This window comes from Dromaius novaehollandiae, chromosome 4 (genome assembly GCF_036370855.1).
Source record: "Dromaius novaehollandiae isolate bDroNov1 chromosome 4, bDroNov1.hap1, whole genome shotgun sequence".
In the NCBI taxonomy this organism is placed as follows: domain Eukaryota; kingdom Metazoa; phylum Chordata; class Aves; order Casuariiformes; family Dromaiidae; genus Dromaius; species Dromaius novaehollandiae.
In genome coordinates, this window is record NC_088101.1 from 25833249 (window position 1) to 25858324 (window position 25076).

The window sequence follows — 25076 nt, forward strand, 5'->3', positions numbered from 1 at the left end:
TATCTTCAAAAAAAAAAAAAAAAAAAAAGCTACAAATCTTACTCCCTTTCTCATAAGACAACAGGCCTCTTTTACACAAAAATAAATCCAGTTCCTCTGAGGCAGGAGTGGGGAAAGGAACGGAGAAGGATTTAAGGCGACAGCGTAAAGAGTAAGATCTTACATGGCATATAAAGCAGCAGGCTAAGAAATTCCGACAGTGGAAAGGCAAGCAGCCACACAGTAGTCTAGAGTATCATTTCACTTCCTTTTCCATTTCAAAGTTCCTCTGTAGAGCCAAGTTACTCAAGCTAGGCAAAATATTAACTTTAAACAGTAGTTACTGTAATCATTACACTCAAGATTACTGAAAGATGACTATGCAAGATAACTACAAATGAATATAAACAAACGTTCGAGACACATTAGGCGTGGCCAATTCTGGCAGCTAAATTCTACAAATATGTCATTCCTCAAGTTCTTAATGAGAACATTTTAAATATTTGCTGGTAGGGAAAAAAAAAAAGAACTTGCTGTTCAATTAGACAGGAGAAGTGCAAGCTGACCAGTTACAGCAAGTATTACTGAACTAAAATGCAATGCACTTATTTTCTGGTATGGTTTTGCAGGGATACAGATACATTTCAGTAATGCAAGGCTGCCCCGGAGAACTGACAGTGGGAAAAGGAGAAACAACAGGAAGGAAGCAGGAAAGCACACCTGCAACGCTACAATGCCATGGCATGAACACATAAGCAAGAGACATCTGCCCCAACGCTGCGGTCTTCCCTGCTAAGAAGGAAGACAAACCGCTAATAGAACACTGTTTGTGCCTCAGTGCTCATATCTATCTCTTGCAGCATAGTGTAGAAATCTATCAGTTCTTCCTACCTCTGGCAGCACTTTGGGTTTAGACTATACAGCTGTTTTGAACTGCAGCCAAGCACGCTTTAACTACAGCTAAATGAAACCTAGGACAAAACAAATCCCCATGTTATCAAATGTGGTCCCTTGCACATTCTAGATCATCATATTATAGAATATTTTCTCTTAGTAATATTTGAGAGGCTTGGACAGCAATTGTTAATTTTGTACCATGCTTCCTTTTTGCCTACAAAGCTCCTTTCCTTCCACAACATTTACTTCACCTAGTATATTCAAAGACAGTAACACCTTCTAGGCTTCACTTGGCTAAACTAAACAGTCCAAATTCTTTTAGTCTCTTGTCTGTTCTCCTCCTTATTTTAGTTGGGCTTTCTTTACAATTATTCTAAGTTCAATTTCTTGAATGTGTATTCCCAGATCTGTTCTCAATATTAGAGATAAAGTTTTACTAGTACAGTGGCATTAATACTTCCTTATCTATACAAGAAATACAAGGCTGAATTTACTTCAGACTGTATTTACTTTTTCCATTGCAACATCAAATTGGTGGCTCACAGCCACCACAATTTCATTGGTTTATACATCTAGTTCTTTCAAATTCTCTCATCTTTCATCTAACAAGCTCTGAGCTTATATCAGAAAGCCTCTGCTATTAGTCCCTACATAACCTTGCACTTTGTGTTACTATATTCCATCCCATTTTATTTCTCTGCTCCTCAAGGTCATCCAATTATTCCTGTGGGACATCCACTGTGTGCAGGGAATGTTTCCCAACTTTCTGATACCAACATATTTCATTAGCAATTTCTACTTTTTGTGCCAAGATTACTAATGAAATTATTAAAAAATAACAGTTCCAATACCAATCTTTGGACAGAGCTCTAATAATTCCCCACCCCCACTCCATTCTGCACAACACATTACCACCTTTCCCCTTTAGGTATTTCTTCACCCACTTACAATTCATATACTAATTCCTCTCTCTTTCAGTTTAATAATTTCACTTGTCTAGAAAAGCAGTTACTGTATCACAGAAAGGAAGCAGTTAAGTCTGGCCCAATCTACCTTCGGAAAAAAGATACTTTATCCTATTTACTTCTACGTCTTTAAATTTTTTCCCTCCAGGATTTGTTTTTTAAAGAAAAAGTCTGTACTAGCAGAAGCTAAAAAATGCCTGTTCGCAATAAAGAGGGCCATTCTGCCTCAGCATCCATGTTCTATATCATCCTTACAGAAAACTACTGAGAGTCAACATATTAATTTCAGGTTTGAGTTTCCCCAAGAAAATCTTTACTCTTGACTCCAGGAGCTGGTGGTTATTCTACCTCCTTTGCTTGTCCAGAGAAGAGCAGTAACATGCTCTTACAACAGAATCTATGACCAAGAATTAGAAAAAAAAAAAAGCTCCAAAAAATTCTCACTGAATGGATCCCAGTTTAAATTTGTCTGACAACTTAAAAGATTCCCATGGATTTCTCCATAATATACACAGAACACAGTATAGAGATATTCGCCCTAGCTGGCTCCAGAAGTATAAAAAAGCATGGAGGTCCCAGCATAGTAATATCTACAAACTCATCATGCTTTCTGAAAAAGAGGATTTAAGTTTTGTTTAGGTAAAATCTCAGGCTAAATTAATACATATTCAATTTATAACTGCAAAGTAACTTATCAATTTGCAAATGAAAATCAGCTTGTTCTGTGCATAGAAGTGTGGCTAAATATTTTGGTGTTAAACCATAGACTATATCCTGAGACTTCTGAAAACTTCACAAAGGTTTAAATTAAAAGAAAAAGGATGAGTTAAGTCCTTAGATGCAGTGAGCACTCAGAACACTGAACAAATTAACCGCTAATTTTTTTTTTTAAATCAGCCTGTTCTATAACGCAATCTTGTTAAAATTTGCCTCAGTATAGACTGAGGTGTGGATTCAACTCATATTAAATCAAAAAATGTTAGGTTTCTCACACAGGACAAAGACACAGCAAATTCAGTTTTCAGAATATTTCCTTATGGTTTTATATTCCATTATCTGAGATATTGCATGTATTTCAACTCTTAATGAGACAGAGTATATATTAAGTAACCTTAACCATTACATAACTCATAATTTTATATCGACTGAATACTGATTTTTTTGTCTTATTTTTGCTTCATGTTGGTTTTCATCTACAAAACTCAATTTAGTCATAAAGATGGTCTAAGTAAAGCTGAGGAATGGACTTTTTAAGGAAACAGCGTGCTTTCTCATTCTGTTCCTTTCCTGCTGCAGACATGCATTCTCATTGGCCTATATCCTAAGAGAAAGCAACAAACCAGACTTGCAAATTTGAAAGGACTGGGCAAGACTGATGCAAGACAAAAAAAGATCACCACCAAACTTTATGTTAGGTATACTGCCCAGATGAAGACAGCGTTTCAAAACAGTACCTGATATACAAAGCATGCATAGAAGGTTCTCATACTTTAGCTGTTTTGTGTTTCAAAAACAGTACAGCCTAAAATAGGAAAGGATTTTAGTTGCATTGTTCTTCCAGAGAAGTAGATTATTGGACTGGAAAGTGGATTATTCAGGAGGAAAATTATTCACTTGCAAGATTTATGTAACCCCCACCCTTTCCCTCATTCCTAAATGAGGAACACAGACATGCACACACAGATCTTGTTCCAGGCCCATTATCATCAATAGGTTTGGACAAGAAAGAAAACCGATGTTTTTACTGTCAGAGTGAAACTCTAGATGACTTCAGTGAAATTGCTTTCGGCACCCTGTTGAACACTTTAACACTAGAAAAGCCACTGGGAAAGAATTTGTAGTCAGGATAACGTACGGTGAATAAGTAAGAGCAAAATATATTGTGTTTGTTCCTGTGCTGAAAGAAAGAAGAGTTAAAAAAAAGTGTTGTTTATGTTCTGTGAAAGTGTGTCTACAGCTAATTCAGAGGAGGAGAAGCGAGAAGAAACTTCTACAGAAATGCTTAGAAGTTGAGAGCCTTAGCTCATGAGAAAGTAGCCCAGCAGGCCGCCCGCGAGAAATCCATCATACCTCGTTACCTAAACTCTCTTGCAGTCTCCCATCTTTTGTACGTTTTTTTAAATCTAGCTAAAATAAAGCAATTGATCTTACCACTCTCATTGCTTCTGAAGCTTAACTCAGAGCTCTTAGGACTAAAAACAAGAGACACTTTTTCAGTTGGGTTTAATTTTGTCCTTTTATTCATGCCTTCTAATATCATAACTTTTTTTCTTCCTTCTCTTCTTAGTACTGATATTAACACTTGCTCCATTATGTCATTCTTCCTTTTCACCTTTACTTTTGTCATTGCTATTCCATATCCTCCTTCTCTAGTCTTTTTCCCAAATTCTGTTCCTCCTTATTCTGTTCTTGGTATGTTTTTTTCTTGTTTAGCCCTTCCTCATAGCCCCCATATTCAAAGTAGAGCTGCAGCAATATGTTTGCTTATATGCTATAAGCAGAAACACAGCCAGAAAGGCTACTAAGAGCAAAATAGCTTTTAAATACAGAGCTCCAGATAGGATGCATGACAGAGTGAGAAACTAGCTGACTGCACATCATCTGGCTGCCTGTAAGAGGCTTTAGAAAAATGCTCCACTAGCCTATTTTGAAGAAGAAAATGGATGTGGATATGTGTATAAATTTTAGGCTCTATACAGGATGTGGGAATAAGAGAGCAAACAGATGACTAAGCATCATATGACTGCTTGCTAGAGGCTATATAAAGGAAAACTTTGCTAGAGTATTTTTTTAAAAAGGTTATGGGCATAGGTACTCATAGTAGGGGAAGCTGGAGCAGTGGAACACAACTAGGTAAGGTTACCCAGGAAAGAACATGTCCTTACTTCGCTTACTGAAAGATGAAGGGATTTTTCACTTGTTCTTGCTTCTGTTTTGAATCCTTTTATGATAATACAGATGAGGGGGGGGAAAAAGAAAAAAAAAAGAGAGAGAGAAAGGACCTTGGACTAAAATTTATTTCAGCCTCCCTAGTAACATGTGATTCTTATGTTGTAACATACCATTTTATTTATCCTTTCTCTGGTTCTTTTACTCCGTTATGGTCTTCCTCTGTACCACTCCGTCTTCCTTACTGGCTATCTCTTGCAGTGTTATAAAGAGCACTGTCCTAACTGGTATTCAGTGAAAACCACTCTTCCTGAAGACAAATGACTATGTAAGAGTCTTGGATTTGTAAGTTTTTTTTCTCCTTCCTTTCAGGGCAGAAAGGTCCAAAAATATGATTTGCTAATACCCTGAAGGCTAGGAAAACGACGTATTCTTAAGCAATTTAGCAACACAGCATCTTAGACAACCTTTATCTTATTCAATCAAAGCGTGTCCAGCTTCCGTCCATATAGAATAGTACCCAGTTCCCTAATCTCTTTCATATTGCTGTGTCTTCTAGAAGAATGACTTATTTTCTTCCTTCTTTTTCTTCTGAGTAGCACCAGTGGCATAGCCTCAAATCATCTCTTTAGGGCTCAGTAACTATTTCAGAAAAATGTGATGACAGTTCCCAGGCACTTAAATTAAATGTACTTTTAAATTATAGAGGGAATGTTCCACCAGTATCTTCATGTCAAGTATAAATGTTACCTGATGACATAAAATTCTTTTAAAGATAGGCTGGTAAAATGGAATAGACCATGTTAGGCATCATAATGTGCAATAATGAATTATAGTCAATGAAAATATTTTAAAAACAGATTTAACTAATAAACCACACTTTGAATTCTGAATTAGTTTGTGGAATTTTATGCCTTAGACTTCAGGCATTGATATCATTAGCCAATTTATTTTTTCCAAAAGCCTCCAGTGAGTACAGACACAGTTCCTGTTCATATAAAGTTGATTTGATGTGATTATTACCTCATAGGCAGGAAAAAGTGCAAAAGAACAAGAGTAACAATATCAAAATTAATTAGCTACTCAATAAAATATTACTTGGCTCATTTTTTTTTAAATCAAGGTTTAATTTTCTCCTGTTCTAAGAAGTTTGCAGTAGACATAATTTCTTTATGAATCATTTGAACATGAAGAGAATAGTAACTGTGTTAAAAAAAACACTGTGAAGATACTCCAAGCGTTAAGGAGCATCAAAGAGGTGTTCCAGGACAGCTATGGAAGCATTCTTAGAGACAGTGTGTATATAAAATACACGCAGCCAAAAACCTACTTCTGAGTAACGAATCAGTACTTAGTTAAAGACCAGCCAGCTGCAAAACAGTACGGACAACACTGGAACAGAAAAGTTCTATGGCAAAAATGCATCATTTCACTTGCAGCTGTGAAACACAGATTTGCAGCTCACTCATCAATAAAGCATGATCTCTGCAGCTTTAAGAAAGATTATTTAATGCAATTACTTTTCAACCTTTGGGCATCTCCTAACTTTGTCGAGTAAAGCTTTTTATTTTAGTATATAATTTTCCATAAATATATTTTGCCCTGGATTTGACACCCAATGCAAAAACCCAACCCCTTGGATATGCTGAAGGATACAGTTCTCCTCCCACTCCTTTCCAGTTGTGTTTTATCTGTCCCTTCCTCCACCCCCACACAACCACTCTGTTACATCTTTCTTTCTGCTGAAAACATTAATATTCGCCTCTCAGCCTGGAGCCAAATTATGTGGTTAGATTAATGGGTAGAAATGTTACTGTCTATTTTACTTTTCTCTTGACCTCCTTCCCCCAAGTTTAACACCTTTTCAGTGTCAGCTCTCTAGGTTAGCGATCATCTGTGTTATTAAGACTACCAAACTTCACATACACACCAGTTCTAAAAGCATGTAACAGTCTTCTGCATCCCTTCATCATGCACAGCACAGACCCTGCACCGACAATAACTGCAACAGGAAATCATTTACCCTCGTAGCATTGTTTTGAGTTTGCAACACTTATTCTAATTTTAAAATTCTTCTTTTAGCTCATTTAAAGCTTCCTGTGCCACACCTGTGTCATTCTCTGCGCAAACTGTGTGGAAGACTCTATAAGACTCTTTCGTAGAGAATCTTAAAATATACCATAACTAAAGCCCACAGACTACATTTCCTCTGAGAAAAAAAGAATAGAAGAAACTGGTACAAGTCCTAAGTGACTTCTAAAATATTAGCATTGAAAACAAATCTGTACTGAAGAAACGGCAGAGGCAAACAAGAAAGCAGAGTACATGCAGAAGGTAAGCAAAAATGTCAAAATGAGGTCATAATCAGAATGAGGCCAGAATCCTGCTTCAGGATTCACAGATGCCTTTACCTGCCTGGCATTTTAAAGCAGTAACGTAGGGATCAGGAACTAAACTAACCAAAAGGTAAGCAGAAAGTTTTTAATAAATATACCACAAAAAGATGCACCAACACCTTTTAATGGTAATGTTAACACTTTGACTTTTTAAAATATTTTTACTTAAAAAGGGGGAAAACTAGAAGTGAAATTAAAATAACTATCAACAAACAGCTGAGAAAGAACTACACAAACAATATAAGAATATGTTCCTTGTGCCAAAGTATTGTATGGACCTTTGGACAGTAAAAGAATCATTCAATTCCCTTCAGAAGTCACAAAATTTGGTAAAATATTTGACAAATTAACTAATGCCATACTTGTTTTTCTGCTAAAGAATAAAAAAATGAATATATGTGACAACTACTGCCCATAACATCTGGAAGTCTCTAGAAAACAAAAAAAGAAGTTTACAATACTTCACTAAAAATTTCTGTAACAAATTAACTTGTTAATATGATTATCTGAACCACTCTAAGTGTGGCCAGATCTATATACAGTTAAAGCCTGAAAAATGTAATTGAAGTTTTCTCCAGAATATTTGGGGGGTTCTTGAAGCAAGAAGTTGGCTACTTGTTGAAAAATGCTGAAGCGTGAAATAGAGAAAACTGCCTTTGCTAGTGGACTTCTTATCCTAGCAATATAATGGAAAAAATATTACCAAAAAGAATCTGATCAAAATGCATTGAGCTTTTTTGATGAGAATGGGTGAAAGAAGCAATAAACTTACTTGCTGTAGTGCCTTGTTTTCCACAAGACACTTTCTAGAATGAAATGTTAGTGCCATCTTAATGATCTAAAGGAGATAAGGGAAGTGAGGGTTACAAGGAAAGGATTTTTTTACTCTTGAAGATGCTATTGGAACACGGAGCAGCTTTCAGATGCACAAGCACTTCTCCACTACATAAAAGACTACTGAAAGAAAGATAATGTAAAAAGTTGTGTTCAGACATGTATGCTAAGGACTGATGTTGGGTGTGGTATTACTTAAAATATCATTACTAACATAGAAGTGTAATGTGTTAATGAAATCTACGGGCTTATCCAGGAGGATGATGATAAAGAAAGAGAAACATCAAAGGTACTTGAGAAACTAGCAATATGAGAATACATCAACATAAAATTCCTTTTGGAAATAACAAAAGGAAACACCCCTCCATCCGCAAAATAACATACCAGATAAAAATCATACCGAACAAGACTACAGAGCAATGACCCTAGAACAGCTCTTCAGCTTACATAAAAATAGGATCTTGCTGGGCAATATGGCACCCAAATGCAATGCGATGCGATACTGGAATGCATGTACACTTGTTTGGGGTTTAGCATAAAAGCTGCCCTCATTCCAACAGTACCTGCATGTCTTTGTTATTCCATGGGCATCTTAAGCAGAGCCAATGTGCACTTACAGATATCCTGAAGCGAGCACTGGAAAACAATTGCTGGAAAAACAACTGCTGCCCCGTTCATTTTAAGAAGTTATTAACTCAAAAACCCAGTAGGTTTGGAATAGCCCCAACAGAGGTCTCCTGGGCTACAACCGGATGACTTTGTGATCTGCTTCCGAGCAGCTACCTGGGGTGCAGGCACTGAGGATATCCACTGAGGATAGCCGTGCGCTCAATCCCTAGGCAATGCGCTGAAAACCAGTGTAAAGGAGGGCGGGGGGCGCGCGCGGCGGCCCCTTACCTTGCCGCGGCTCCCCTCGCTCTGCCCTCCTCACAGGGCTCACGGCAGGCGCACACTAACGCTCCCGAACGCCGGCCGTTGACCCCGCCCCAACGGCCAGCCTCGCGCCCGCGGGCGTCTAGGGTGAAGCGCGCGCCGAGCGCCCGCGTGCCGCAGGCCGCGGCGCATGCGCGCGCCCTCCCGCCTCGTGGTCTGGGGCGAGGCGTGGAGGCGGCGGCGCGGAAGGAGGGAGGGAGGGAGAGGGGAGCGCGCGCACCACGGCCGGTGCCGGCGCCGCCCCTTGGAGCGTCTGCGCAGGCGGTGCAGCAGGACCCCCACGTGGGTCGCGGCGAGGAACACGGACAGCGAAGGACGGCGCGGACGAGGGAGGTCAGCCACGGCGGCGCGCGCCTCTTGCGCATGCGCACCCCACCCCACCCCACCGACCGGGCTGGCTACGGCGGGCGGCGGTGCCGTGACTGGCCCGTCCCTTCCCATGGCTCTGCGGCTGCCCCTCCCCAACGGGCACCCCCTCCCCCCCCCGCTTTCTGGCTCCAAAACGCCGCGGGCGCTCGGGCAGATCTGGAGTCCTGAAGAGGAGAAGCGCGTTCCCGGCGCCGCCTCTCCTCGCCCACGGCGCCGTCCCTGCGCGCAGGCGCGCCGCTGGGCCGGGGGGGAGGAGTGCGCGCGCGAGGCCGCCCCCTGCCCCAACGCGCGCGCGCGCACGCGCGGGCACGCGCACGCCCTGGAGCGCGAGACGCGGAGAGGGGAGGCGGGAGGAGGAGAGGCAAAAGTTGCTGCGAGGGCGGGGCCGCGCCTGGAGTCGCCGCCGGGAGGGGGCGAGAGAGGAGCTCCGTGCGGGAGCCGCTCGGGACGGGAGGTGAGGCTGGGGGCGCCCGCGGCCGTGCGGCGCCAGGCGGGGGTTGCCTGCCCGGCGGGACGGGGCGGGACGCGACGCGACAGGACAGGACGGGAGGCGGTGGCGGTGGCGGCCCCTGCGGCGCTGCTCCGGGAAGGGCGGAGGGCTGCAGCCGTGGTGCCGGGGACCGGCGTCCGGCTCTCGCCCCCGCGGGACGGCACAAGGTGGGCGGGTGGTGGTGGTGGTGGTGGTGGTGGTGGTGGGGGATTAGCAGCGGGCGGCGGGAGAGGGCCGGGCGCCGCGGGGCAGCAGCCGCCGGCGGGGTCGGGAGCGCGGCGGGGCCGGTCACCTGCTGCTGCCCGCGCCGGGGGGGGGGGGAGGGGGACTGCTGTCCCGCGCGCCGCAGCGGCCAGCGGGGGGGGGTGGGGGGGAAGGGAGCGGCCGCCAAGCGCGCGTTCGGCCGTTGGGGCGTAACCGCCCGCGTCCGCGCGGCGCTGCCCCCGCCGGTGCCGTGGGGGCGCCGGGCTGGCGGAGGGAGCCGCCGGCGGTGCGCCCGTTGCCGGGAGCCGTGCGAGCTGAGGGGCCGGCTGCCCGAGGGTGCGCACGGCTTTCGCGTGGGGACGGTGGAAGCGCGAAGTTAATGTTTAGCGTGGTAGTCACATGCCCATTAGCGAGTTTTTATGGAGTGTTTTCGAAGGCTGTTTAGAACAGGAAATGCCAGTACAGGTAGCAGTCTGGAGCTGTTTGAAATTTAATCAGTTTACAGTATTCGGCGGCGGAGTGGTTTGCTGCATTCGCGCAAATCAAGTTTCAGAGGCGTGTGAGTAGATGTGTGCAAACTGTACGTTCACCATATGGTCCAAGTTTGTCCCTTACTCCGACTGCACAGTGCAAATATTTTAAAACGGTATTTTCAGAAGAAATATGTCTTGTTCTCTCTACAAGCATTTTTCCCTTCCCCAAATAAGATTTAACATATCTTTACTTAATGCTATATTTTGCACACAAAAATTCTCCTTTTGCTCAACATTGATGTTACTAAGATTATTTTTAAGAGCAAAAGAACTAATCTTGTGAGTAGCATTTTACCTAATTGATGTAGTATCCCCTTCTCCCTCCTCTGAACGCATACGGAAATTGCCTTGACTCATATCATTATTTTACTGTGGTGTTCTTTTCAAATAAAGAGATAATTTAAGGTATTAAAATTCTGCGAGTTCATGTTATAATCTGAATATAAATTAACCTAATTAACTAATAAGCAATGCTTTCTTCCCCTAACAAGTTGTTGCAACATAAGCTGTACTTGTTGTGTTTTACTATCAAATTACTTGTGCAAACAGTTATTATCCTGGACCAGTGGGATGCTGACAGTAAAAACATCTAAAATATGTACTTAATTTCCATACCAAAAATTGATAGCGTAGAAACTTTTTCAGTCATACAGTGTGGATGATGTACTACTGACAGATCTGTTTGGGTATGAGACCCATGAAACTTCAGGGTATTAGCACTATCACGTGTTTCAGTTATGTGGCTTTCCAAGATTTCTGTAGCAATGCTCTTTGTCGTTTTTCCTCAGTTAATGGCTCTTGACCCATTAAAACAATTCAGTCACTTAAGGGGTATAGGGTTAGGAAATAAATTCATTCAGAGAGTTTTTCAAAAAAAATCATCATCTTGGTTTAAGTGGAAACAAGTTGAAGTTTGTTAGGATGAGGGTAAATTATGATATATTGAGGATGTAACCTGATGGAGGGTCTGGATCAGAGTTTCTAGATGTGTAGACTGAGAAGAAAGCTTGTAGATAGATTTGTGCAGGTTTGTAGATACGCTGTATGTGAAGAAATGCATGGTGTGTAAAGATTTAGACAGTTCCTTTTATAGCAGGTCCATAAAATATGGGTGGGATGAGAGATGATGCTCATACTACCATTCCTTTTCACTCAGATATCTAGTTTTTCCATGGTGACTTAAATCAAAACACTTGTTGGGAGGGAACAAAACTTTGCACTTTTGCTAATGATTGAGCACCTGCAGAGAAATCTGAAAGGTGAGGGTACAGTTTGGGCAGGCAGTTCAACTGGGGTAAAAAGGCAAGTATGTGAATTATCATCTCAAAAAAGATATGATATATTTACGATGACTGAAAGTACAGGGTGATCTTTGCACAAAACAGTTCATAAAGGAATAGGAAGAATGAAAGTCAAAAATCTTTGTCTGTGGTTTTGTTTAATAATATGCCTTACAGTATTTGTGAGCTGGCAGTGAAGGAAGATCAGGAATAGTACTCTTGAGAGTTCATCACATTTAGATTGTTTTGAGATCTTCTTGACAGGTCTTGTGCTAAATGTATAGTGATATTTGAATTCGGTAGGAAGAAATGCTCATATGACAAAATTCAAAGGTTACTTACTGCTTTAGGGCATTGGGATTCCAAACTTTTTGTAGCTGATCCTTGTTGCTGACTTCCTTTTGCTGCTGCTTCTATCTGCCCTCTTCAGCAGAAGTTATTAGTCAAAGCCTTTCTCTGCATGATGACTCACAATAAATGTTGGCCCATGTCACTGGTTGGGAATTTGTGTTCCCTAGAATCATTGCTCAGAGTTCCCGTTGTGGCTCTTTCAAAAGTTGACTCCCAGTTTTAACAGTCCAGGGAATTAGATGCTGAACTGGGAACTCATTGTTTTGTTTTTGAAGCAAATAGGAGAAAATTTGAGTTTTTGAATAGTTTAAAGATAAAATGGTATACTTCTATAGAAGCCATCTGGGATAGCATCTGCACTTCTGGTTCTCCCATCTTGAAAGGATATTGGAAAGCTACTAAGTAGTATGATGTGCAGGAGCCGTGGTTCGGTTTATGAGGGACAGTTTAAATGGATTAGGGCTGGAGAAGATACAACAGAGATCTTTAAAACAGCAAAAGATTGGTTTTAAAATCTCCAGAGATGTGAAGAATTCTTAGAAGAAACAGCTATTGAGTACTGCTTTTATCTGCTGGGGATGTCTTGAGTCAGTGATGCAAGGCAGTAAGGATGTGTCAGAGCAGTATCACTGGTTGTGTACTTCAGATGGCCCACGAGAGTAGGGCGAATGGTTGGTGTTGGAGATACGATTTTTGGTCTTATAGATTTGGTTCTTGCTGCATGTTATATGTGTTGCAAGTACATGCTTAAGAATGCATAAGGTTTTTTGCTCTATCTAGTGTTTCAGATAGTGAGAACTTGCACTCTTATAAACATTTCTTCAAGAGCTTTTGAAGTGAATAGTATTCTTTTCAAAGACAAAGTAAGACTGACGTTTTAGTGACTGTACTGAAAGCATTAGCTGTATCTTATGGCAAATGAGATCTGTTGACATATACAGTTCCACACAACAATAAAGGTGGAAGGGAACAGGATTTGTGCAGTGACCAAAAAATTATGGGCCAGTCCATTTTCGATGGATGTAGGAGTTTACCGATTTCAAATTTCAGTAGTTTTCCACATTTTTAAGAAGCAGCATCACTGATTTTTGAAATGCAGGGAAAAACAGATTGGGTCCTCCAACATTGTCACAATACAAAAAAAGATTTTTGTTCTTTTGACAAAATCTGGCAATTTTAAATGACAGCTGAAGTGCTGCAGGAAACACTCAAATTCTCAGAGTTGTAATTGTTGGATTTTTGATGAGGTTCTTTCTGGTGAGGAGGAAGAAGTGACTATAGACCTGGTAATGTTGGCTCATTGCAGAAAACTCTAGTGGTTGTCCACCATAAACTTATTGCCTTTCAATGCATTTAGTCACTCTTTCTTCCTATTCTTTGTTGTCTTGTATTTAAATTCCTAAGTTAAGCTGTAAATCCATACATCAGTTTAGAAATTGACTTACCTGAGTTATCAAAGCATTGTGTAGGCTGCCAGCCTAAGCAACAGAGGTTTGAGCTGCCATCAGAAGCTGAAAGCTGTGTTGCTTGAAAGTAAGCTTAGCATTGGGCACTGGAAAGGTTTGTCATTACTCATCCATGCAACACAGTGAGCTTAGTTGGAAAGTGAGGCTGAGAAGAAGCAAATAGTGATCCTTCAGCCAAATTTAAGATACGCACAGTCGATAAGTTTTGAACGTGCTGGCAAGTTTCCACCCAATTTGACGGAAGGAATAAAAATCTTAAAGATGATTATGTACTTACAAATTGCATGAAAATAGGCTGCTGGATAGAAGAGAGAGACCTTGTAAGAAGGCAGAAGGAGCAAGGCTCATACATACCTCAGCTAGGAAGAGAACTCAGTCAGCCATGAGGCATAAATCTACAGGGAGCCAGGCATTGCTAGTTCTAGTATTCACAGAACCACTTGTTTTTCTCATCAACTTAGCTAAATTTGTACAAAAGATGCCTAAACCAAAATGTGCATGTGGAAAGTGGTTGAGCTGAAATAGCAAGTGCACCAATTTCTAAGTTAATTTAATAATATTGTTTCTTATACAGAAACGATTGTCCGAGCTGCACTTACCTCCATGCTGGGGTGTACCCACTAAACAGGTGCTAACATGCATGTTTTGTAGATTAATGCATTTGTTTTTCTGGATGCTATAAAGGCAAGTATTAGAAATTTGTGACAGGAGTATGTTTTGTCCTGTATGGCTGCACCACTAAGGGTAGCCTGGCGCTTGATGAGATCAGTGATGACTGAAGAACAGTTACTGAAGCTAAGCAAGATAGAACTTGGGCTGATAAATATAAGTTGGTTTGAAAGTTCACAGTTCTTGTTTAGTGTCTTTGATTGAGAGCAGTCATCAAAAATTGATCCTTTTGGTCTGAAAGGCAGGAATACTTCTTTAATTCCCGGGTGCTAAAGATCTTATGTAACAGGCCTCAGTAATGCTCTGAGGAATACCTGGATGGCTGAAAGATTGTACCTTTGAAGACTCTGTGTCATTCACATGAGTTATGATCCTCAGTGACCTGCACCTTTGTCAAGCCAAGATTTCCAAGAACTGATAAACCCCACGGGCTAATAAATGCTACACTGCTCTTAGCAACACTGGCTCACTACAGACATTTAAGAGTTATCTTCAACTCCTCCTAATTACAGTTCTCTAGAATATTAAATTTAGATTAAGGGAGCCAGTGGTTTGGGTGCCAGTCATTTAAAACAACCAAATCTCATGGTAGGTCAGAGGGACCAAAGCTGGTCTACAGCATCACTTCTCTGGTTCATGGAACAATGGAGTAGGCTTGTCTGCAGAGGAATAGTACTCTTGGGAGATGGTCCAAATGCAGTGAAATTCCTTGTGACTAAAAAGCATACATCCTGCCAGCTTCTGTTCTAAGTCAATAGTTTTCTTTGATCTTGCCTTTTTTTAATTTATTTTACAGACTTAGACATGCTTGTATGATTCAAATTCCAAAACAGAATAGTATTAGAATTTTCCCCTCCCTTAAGAGAGGTTGTGACAACAAATGCATGACAGATGCTGATCATGTTACTCATTACAACTGTTGGAAGAGTCTTCTACAATGCCTATCTTAATAGTGAATAAGAAACTATCTAGCATGGTATTTGAAATAGAGTTTTAGTGGAGAAAGAAAGGGTAATAGAACTTCAGCTACTGCAGGGTAGGACTGATTGGTTGCATTGGCCAGAAAATTGTGTGAGTGTCGAGAAAATGTTATTTCTCAGCTATTTTCTGTTCCTTGGGTTGAGGGTGCCAGCATTTTGGGGGAGAGCAGTGGATAAAAAGCTGGTGCAAAACACTTACATACTTTGTGATTGGTGAATGTATTCAAAATGACTACAGTGCCAATTAAGTGCAACGTTCTGGTTGAGTAGTAGAATATAGAGAGGTCATTAAAATGTAATAGCTGTCTGATATGCCCTTCTTGTTTTTTTTTTTAATATTTGATTAGCATTTAAATTACTGTGTTTTTTTTTTTTCTAGCTTGACATGTGCAATTTAAGGATTGCATGGGTTTACTTGTTTATTTTTGAAAGAGTAATTTGAGGAGGTTGTAGGAAGATAATTTTTAAGTAGTCCCTTCTGATTTTTCCAGCCCATGGGTTTTATTTACATTTTTCAGGAAAAAGTGTACTGGTGTTGTAGGTAGTTAATAGTGACCATATGAATGTCATATTCCAATGCTTTGGAAAATCAGTATCTGACCTGCGTAAGAAAACTGCAATGAATATACTCTGCTATTTATTAGAATAAGTTTATGTGCATGTAAAGTATTTTGTCTGTATTCACAACTTTGTGAATGTGAAATTAAACAGAAGGCATCTTAATGTGATATGATGTTAACACAGAGCTAAAAGAGAACCATTTTCTAAGAAAGCCTTGTGGCGAATCATAATTTCTCTTAAACCCAACCCAACAGCTAAATGCTTAGTGCATGGACTTTTTGTTTGTAGGGCACCCATGAAATGCAGGGTGAATTGACTTTCCATAAGTTCTTAGTAAATGAATGCTGCTTTATCTTAGATTGTTCTGAAAGAACTCCTTTTCCAAACAATGTGTGTGTTTCTTAACAGGTAAAATGCAGACTAGGTAAATTCAGAGGTTTTTTTTTTCTCCGTATCCATGCATAAATCTGTTGTTCAGAAACGTGGGGAAGTTGTGCTTGAAAATACAATGAGAAGGAAACACAAAAACCGATACAGACTTTTCTACCTTTATTACTAAGTATAAGCAAATCCCAAGGCTGAATTTCAGAGCCGAAAATTTTCTGAATATTCTAGGTGGTTTTTTTTTTTTTTTTTTTTTGTCGGTCTTAGTGGTCTCTTTCATGGGTGTATTTGTAGGAGTATATGCCTTTTGCTTTAAAAAAAAAAAAAGAAAGAAAGCATTTCCCAAACTTAACATGACTTTGTGTTTATTATTATATTTTGCCAAATATGAGAAAATAACTTACTTGTGGAGCAGGCATTTAACTTGTTTTTTGGCTGAAAATGAATCCTGTTGTTATTGTCTGTCTTTGCTTTCCTTTAGGCAAACAGCTATAGTCCAATCTCACAGACCCTCCTCAGCGCATTTGTAGCTGAATATATGATCTGCTCCCAGATCAGGTTTAGAGTCTGGAGGTGTTTTGCCATAATTTCTCTTTCTTAATATTGTCATACAATTTACCTTACTTTCCTTCTATTTCCTTCCCCTATTTTGGCTGTTGTAGGCGGAGTGATTTTAACATTGAAATGCAGACAGTAGAGGGCAGGCTAGCTGAATCTTCAGGGCTGGAGAAGTACCACAATTTCAGCAGTTTTTGGAGATGTGAGGTGTAGTAGTATTTTAAGTAGAGAATTTAGGTTTGGATACCTTCATAGTAAGCCTTGTGTTTCTGGGTCAGAATTGAATTGAGCCCGCTGCATCACTCTATTTGAAGGCAGCACTGTTTCCAACCCAGTATCTTCTCTTTTTCCTTTTTTCCCCTCCGCTTCACCGAACACAGTTTGATATTGTGGATTACCAAAATTGCTCATCCTAAATTAATTTCTGGCCCCCTCGGGGCAGCAGCAGGATGGTGGAGAAAACCATACCAAGGAACAGGAGAATTATGTAAAGTGGAATTAAGAACACAGTATTGCCAGGAAAATAGGTGTTCAGGAGGCTTGTCTGGTACATGAAAGAGCAAGCTCTCTTAGTGACAAAGACGTATTAGGGGTTAGGTTTTTTTTCCAGTACGGATATAGAATTATTAAACTTAGATCAGAAATCAGGAGAAAGTATATAACAGTTAAGAGTTGAATGTGTAATATCCTTCTGATAGTGTTTTTTAATTCATAAATATACATAGAAAGATTTTTTTTGGGGGGGGGGGATAGGATTGCAAGTTTTGGTTCCCTGTGATAGCAGGAGACTTTGGTCCAAATAATGCTTCATATTACTAGAATTTTTTGATACTAGCTCCCTGTATATGTGTGTGTGTCAATTTTTTTTTCTGGGTTCCCCTTTATTCGTGTTTGCTGTAATGTGTCATTATTTTCTATTTGTATCTGTAATGGAACTTTGTTATGAAAACATTTCTTAAAAGATACTTTTTTACCAGTGGTTTCTTTGTGAATATGTGTTATCGCCTCTGCATGCTGACTTCAGAGAATTGTTTTCAGTGTTAATCTTTGTTTACTGTTACCTTCAACTCTGTCCCCATTTTCTTAGAGTTTGCTCCTTTGTGAAAGAATAGCTTTTATGCTGTGGAGCACTTTAACTTTGTCTATTATGTAGAAATAAAATACAAAATTTATACTTCTTTTTAATTGGTTTAAGAGTCTAATGTCCTAAGTTAATATGCCTTTACAGTTAGCTACTGCATCCTACCCTCCCCCCTCACCAGGTTTATTGATGAAAACATAGAGAAAATGAGATTATGAAATTATCAGACGATATTCTGTTATTGAAACGGTCAAGGTCAGTTTTCAGTCAGACTTCAGACTCTTTGTTCAGTGCTGTCACAAATTGCACTTACTATTTCTAGTATTATTAAATCAAATTACTTACGGGTGAGATACAGTAACATCAGTAAACAAAAAAAATCATCTGATTATGCACTGGGCAAAAGGGACTTTTGATTAGGTTCCAGTTATTGATTTTTATTTTTTTTTTTAATACAAGCAAGTATAAATGTTTCTTTAATTAAAAGGGCATGATTTTAAGGGTGCAAGACTTCTTGCAGATAGTTTTGAAAGCCATGTGCTCTGATTCTGTGATCTCCCAGTACAACATTTGAGAGCCGTTGAATTGTTTGACATGAATGTGTCATTGATTGTTCTGAGCTGGGCAAAGTTACCTTCTAATTTATGCAGCATTCCAGCTGCAAAAGGCGATAGTTACTTTTTTTAACGCTGGTGGCTAATCTTAAAAGGCATGCACAGTGGAAGAAATTGTAGTAAAAAGACTGCAAATTTTGAAGTATATTGATATATCTTTAGTATCTCATATGCTCCTAAAGTCTAAGCCATTATCTTGGTTGTAAGATGAGAGGCCCACTTTTTTTTCCCCCCTTCTTCAGATATGCAACCTTGATTACTTTAGTTTATTTAAGTTTATTCTGTTTTGTGCTATCACTTTAAATGTTTACATGGATGAAGTGGTAATGCCATAGTGACTGGATAATCCATTATTCTGAGATCACAGTATGGGCTCTACAGGTGCCTATGATAGTGTTCTGGATGATGAGTCACTTAACCTTAAATATGTGCCTTAAACAATTAGAGAATTGACTCTCATTGTTGGAATTTGAATATTTTGGAACCAGTTATTGGAACGGTCAGTGAATTAGTACAGCTATCAAAATGGTCTTGCTCTGTTACTGGCTGTGTTTTTTCCAAATGCTTTAATAATACAACTAGATTCATGAAGTATTTATATAGTGTTTGCTAGGTTGTAGTGCAGAATTTTGAGAACGCAGTACTAGCTGAGAATCCAATCCTAGCATCTTAATCTTAAGACCTAGAAATATGTATCAGTTCATATGATTTGTTGGGATATTGATATCAAAGCCAGCTTAAGCTTTCAAGTGTTGAATAAAAGTATTTATTAGTACCTTTTTTTTTCTTTTAGACTTTGAGATTTGAAGTTAAAATAACACATCTATATTGTGTGGTCTTTTTCCAAGCTGTTGCATATTTTTAGCATAATCCAACCTTTAAAGTAATTTGTGGACTTCTATAGATGCATAATAAGTTGGAATATAATTATAATTGATTATGACAGATAGAATAATTGATTTTTTTCTGCCTTAAGAACAACTTTTAAGTGGAAATTGTTACTTCTCCTCTTCCTTGCTTATTGCATTTGCCTTTTTTTTTTTTTAAGCTATGTTCTTTTCTCTGATTTAGAAGGTCTTTAAAATTTTGGAAAATGCTATATTTTTCTGTTTTTTTTTTTCTATTATAGATTCACTGGAAAAGAATGAAATAAAACATGGAGTCTTCTAAACTGGAATGTGTTTCATGGGCCATAGTTAAAAGGAAAAAGAAGACAGAAGGAGATGAGAGAACATGAATATAATGCCTGTCAAGAATTTTCTACTTTTGTGATATGCCTAAGCTTGTGACATAATACAATGCATGATTGACAGTAATACCTTACTGATACCTGTGGAAGGAGAGGACAGTTACTGTAGACCTTTCTTGAAAAGAACTTTTATTCTAATAATTTTAGCTCTTAACATATTTTAAGCTTAACTGGACACCGTATTTTTATGTTTTTTTCACCTCTTTTTAGTCCCAGAGTTAAAAACATTGTGTGGCTTTATTTTAACTGACAAGCTGTTTCTGATGCGTGGCCATCAGGTGCACATGGCATATTGACTTAAACCCCTGAAATGGTTACTGTGACAGAGTTGAACGGAATGCCGTGACTTCAGAGCAATTCTTTGCCTTGCACCCATCATATCCTTAAATATTTAAGTGTAAATAGTGCAATTATAAAATCTAAAAAATAATGGCATGGGTGAAATTCTTAAGAAAACCTGGGGGTAACCTTGGAAAAGTTTATCAGCCTGGAAGTATATTGTCCCTGGCCCCCACAAAAGGCTTATTGAATGAACCAGGACAAAACAGCTGCTTTCTTAATAGTGCTGTTCAGGTAAGAAAATACTGAGTTTTACTTTTGAGGTGTTAAGCAGTTCTAGTTTTGTAGCAGCTTAGATGGTCATAGTAAGGAAAGTGCTCACTTGGAAATGCTGTTTTTCACCATTTATATTGCAGTATGTGTGTTCTACAAAAAAATACAGCATGCTTTTCAATAGTTTGAATTTGGTTCTCAATTCATTAAACTGTTTAATGGTGCTAAATGAGACAGTATAGCCTACTTAGTTGAAAATGACTTTCCTGAACAAAAGGTGGCTATTATAGAAACAAGGAGACTGTGTAGAAGTAACTTTATTTGGCATTTGATTTTTAAATAATTGATTGTGAATGATAAATATTTATAGTTCTGCAGAAGGTGACAGTTTAAAAAAGCATTTTGTTTTGCTTGCATGAATCAATAGCAAGAAAACTTTCATATTTGAAAGATTGCTCTTATGACTTTATTGCTTGAATTTTAGAGCTAATGTTTCTGTCAAATATAATAAACATTTTTATTACTTGGCAAAGTTTACAAGATGCTTTTTAAAGCAGGGCAGCCAGTACTACTACTTATATGGAATAGCCTATGATTTTTATTAAAATATTTTTTTTAGAATTAGCACACAAATCTGTGGATTTGGGGTATATCAGAAGATGCAGATGTAGCTGAAAGCCTGTATTACAATCTTAGGAAAGTTTATGGAATGAGTAGACTATGAAATATAGTTGATACCAAAGAAATATCAATTAAGATTCTTTTTACTTTTTAAATGCGTGTATATTAAAGAGCAACTTCTTGAACATATATCTGCTTACACAGTGTTCTTTTTTACATGCACTGTAAATGAAAAAATGTTGCCTCTTTAGATCTCTGAAGTATATTTTAATAGTACAATAGTGTTAGCACAAAAAAATTGAGCTTTTACAAGTCTTACTTATGACAGGGAATATGGGAATCTAATTAATTCTTTGACAGAGAAATGCCCTTCCAGTTTTGACTGAGGGTCAGAATATCAGCTGCAGTTTAATTTACAGTATGTTTTTTTAATCTAAAAAGGTAAATTTTCAAATATTTTAAGATTTCTAGGTGTACAAAAAAAGGGCGCAGAACCATGTATACTGTTGTAATGCTTTCTTGGACCTGATTGAGAACTGTACAGAATTATTTGCCAAACTGGCAGAAGGCTTAATAGATGCATAGACTTTCTAAAAACTGTAAATTTTAGAAATGGTATAGATTTAAATATAGAGATATATATATACACACACACCCCCATGTAACTATGGGGGTGTATATATATTATGTTTAAAGCAAAAACAAACAGTGGATTCTGTAGAGTGAATTTGCTGTTTTAGATTGAATGGGAACAGCATGACCTATATTCTGTTTTAGTTTTACTGTTTTCCCTTAGGGTGCCCTAAAATTAAACTGTAAGTCATTTTTAGTTATAGTTTTAGACAATCCTACTCCTTTGCAACCTACTGTTGTTTATCTGGCTGATAGGCTTCCTCCTTGTAAAAGGGCAGTCACAATTCCTCCTTGTGTTCCTTTCTTTTCTGTCCTTTTCTCCTCTGTTTAACCTTCAGAACTGAGGTTGACATTCACTTTCTAATGTATCCTAATTCATTTTAGCATTTATATTTGTAGATAGGATTTTTTTTTTTCTGGATTTGCAGCTGTTGTATTACTATGCATTTTTAGAACTAATTTTGGGGTTTTCTCTCTCTGTCTCTCTCTCTCTCTCTGTCTCTCTCTCTCTCTCTGTCTCTCTCTCTCTCTCTGTCTCTCTCTCTCTCTCTGTCTCTCTCTCTCTCTCTGTCTCTCTCTCTCTCTCTGTCTCTCTCTCTCTCTCTGTCTCTCTCTCTCTCTCTGTCTCTCTCTCTCTCTCTCTCTGTCTCTCTCTCTCTCTCTCTGTCTCTCGTCTCTTTTTTTTTTTCTTTCCAAATGTGCCAGCTATTTGAACTACTGCACTGATTGTGTACTTAAGACAGTAGATACTGGAAGCAGTATACTGTAGCCAAACTGACATTACCTTTATATAAGGTAGTTAACACAAAGGTAGAAACTCAAAATTGATAAAGCAGCAGTGGATTTTTTTGATTTGTGAAAAACAAATACATTTCAACAATCATTCTGGTAAGAGACCATGAGTATAGTGCAGTTTTAAGCTGCAATATTGTTCACATTTTACCTAGCAGTTCAATTTTCATGTCTTCATCTTTTTCATTTGAATGAAAGCACAGAGGAGGGAGGGAGAGGTAAAAATGAGGTAGAATCCATAGCCTTCTTCCCATTTTAATTCCATTAAAAGGAATATTACAACCTCTGCATGCAATTTAGCTTGCTGCTTGTTTCCTTAAGAGTACTTCAACTTTTTCCACCCAAAACCCATTATTTTGAAAAAATTAAAAATGAGATCCACATTTGAGTGATGAATGCAAACCTTCCACTTGTGCCTCTACAATTTGGCAGACCAATTGAAAAGGACATTCTTGTAGTAATCATGGTGCTTAGGTTGTATGTGTTATGTGAAAATAAACAAAAATCAAAACTCTACTGTATGTTGTAGTGTTAAACTTTGAGAACCTTCAGAACACAGTCCTTATATTCTGTGCAAATTTATTTTTAAAGGTGTTATGGCAACTTGATATATTTCGGCGGAGTTTAAGAAGTTTAACTGGACACGTGTGTCAGGGAGATGCTTGCATATTTTGTGCTTTAAAGGTAAGTAATGAATAATAATTTTCAGTTAAGTCTTCATGTATCTGTTCCTGTATAGATCGTACAAAATGAAGAAAAAATAATTTTACTGAAAACTGATACTTTTTATATCCTGATCATTCCTATGCCTTGGTGATTCTAAATAATTCTTCTAGTAGAAAAATATATTCGGATTTATGGATGTTTGTAACAGATACTTGGAAAAATTTTCTTCTGTTCGCAAGACATGCAAATTTTACAGTCTGATCGTTTAACCTAAAACTTTTGTACGTAATAAGACAGCGTAACCTATTTGAAAATTTCTAGCTAGTCTCTTAAAAATTTTTTTTTGCTTTTCTTTGCATGCATATATTTTTGTTCTTTCCTATAGTGTTTGCATACAGTTCTTTTATAACAACATTTCTGACTGATCACGTTGCAATACTTTTTTTTTTTACTCAGTAGCTGATGGTAGCTGTACTGAACTTAGTTGTTTAGCTTGTTAGTAATGAAAGGTACCAAAGCTACTGGAAAATTAAAGAAAGCTGGGAACACTTCAGTGTTTGAAAATATGTAAAATCTACGTGTCTTAACTAGCGCATAAACCTTGCACTTCAAACAGTTCTGAAACTCCTCTGAGTTCTGTGAATGTTGAATTTGGTTAGCTTCTTACTGCTTTTACTGCATTGTTATTTGGCTGCCTGCAGTTACTGGGTAAGTAACTGTGTAAACATGAGATATCTGTATAAGTAATAAAAATCTCAGTGAAAAACATGTGCGAGGTTATTTCTGAGTAATATGCACTTTTGCTCTCAGTGAAACTTGACAATAAAGCCACTCTTGGGATTCCAATACAGGACTGTAGATTATATGGTCAAATACTGTAGTAGCTAGTCATACAGAACTGAGAATCACTCCTCTGGAGATAGAAAAGTAATTCACCGATTAAGACTTTTTTCAACTATGCTACATTGTAGGCAAGGATAAGCCAAATGCTTGACAGGTGTTGCCAGTTAAGAGTTTATTTGAAGCATTTCACAGACCAAAACTTTTTACTGAGTGAGCATCTTGAGGCAAGACCTGTTTGCAGTGATAGTTATTTAATCTTTCAGGGGATGTATAATTATGTACCACGTGCAGTTTTTTCAGCCATTCTTACTATATTCTGGCAGTTCTGAGGATTTTTTTTCCCATAGTTTTTTTTTTTTTTTTTTTTTTTTTAAAGATACCACTTTATGTCTTTCGTCTGGTTAAAATTGTTAATTTCAAGAGCCAACATGACAAAGTAGGTTGTGGTACAACTACACGTATTCAAACCGACTTCCTGAGGCTCTTATTTCAACCTCTTTATAAGCTCTTGACTCTGCAGAACTTGTTGGGGCTTTTTGCTTCACCAGTGTCTTGATGCGCTTTGTGTTATTCTGTGTGCTCAGCTGTACGTTTGTTCTTCTTAGTACATAACGTCTGGACTATATCTCAGGCATACCTCTGTTTTCAGGTGTAATCTTGTGTCTCTCTTGGGATGATAGTTCTTGTTTCTTGGAATCTTGTTTGATGTCAGAATGTAGAGTAACCTTTGTGGCCTGTTCCTTTTGATTTGACCCATGTTACATGTGAAGTTGTGGTCATGTCCAGTCTTGTTCAATGCTACATTGGAACTGCCTTTCGGAAATATAGAGGGATTGAAGGGTGACAATTGCTGGACTGTGTGTTTTGCGTTACATCCTCTTAGTGACTTTCCTGTCTAATAGCTCATTGGTGAAATCACGGTAATTGCCTCAAGGTGTTCAGCAACATGAAGAAGGTATGCTGATGGCTTCTTACAGTTGAACCTGTTGGAAGGTGAAATAATGAATTGTTCCATTCCAGTGCTGAACTTACGCACACCAGTTGCATCTTTCTTTTTCAAGCCAAACATACCACTTGCTGTACTCTAACAGCCTGCCCTCCTTCCTCTAGTTATCGAGGATCTACTACAAAGTCAGATAGGTTTTGCATCACTTCAAGTCACCTCCCAAAGCAACACTAGCTTTAGCTGCTTCATAAAGCTGCTGTAATTTAGGACTTGTGATTGTCTTTATTCTTTCAAATATTTATTCTTGAGGGTTGTATTATTCCCGTTATGAATCTTCTTGT

At 38.7% G+C, this 25076-nt stretch overlaps 1 protein-coding gene and 1 long non-coding RNA gene across 4 annotated transcripts in view; one reads left to right on the forward strand and one right to left on the reverse strand.

Annotated features, from left to right (window-relative positions):
• LOC112980892 (uncharacterized) overlaps nucleotides 1-9065 on the reverse strand; it is a 166675-nt gene extending 157610 nt beyond the window's left edge. For both annotated transcript variants that reach the window (XR_010388941.1, XR_010388940.1), the window contains exon 1: nucleotides 8858-9065. This is a non-coding gene — a long non-coding RNA (uncharacterized LOC112980892). The remainder of the gene's footprint in view (nucleotides 1-8857) is intronic.
• A 27-nt stretch (nucleotides 9066-9092) lies between these two features.
• USP53 (ubiquitin specific peptidase 53) overlaps nucleotides 9093-25076 on the forward strand; it is a 41670-nt gene continuing 25686 nt past the window's right edge. The window contains exons 1-3 of one of the 2 annotated variants that reach the window (XM_026096103.2): nucleotides 9093-9226; nucleotides 19563-20255; nucleotides 22872-22964. In XM_026096103.2, the coding sequence (XP_025951888.1) occupies nucleotides 20112-20255; nucleotides 22872-22964 (237 nt within the window). In that variant the 5' untranslated portion in view covers nucleotides 9093-9226; nucleotides 19563-20111. Of the gene's footprint in view, nucleotides 9227-9391; nucleotides 9717-19562; nucleotides 20256-22871; nucleotides 22965-25076 lie in introns of those variants that run through there. The other variant, XM_026096101.2, reaches the window with a different exon arrangement.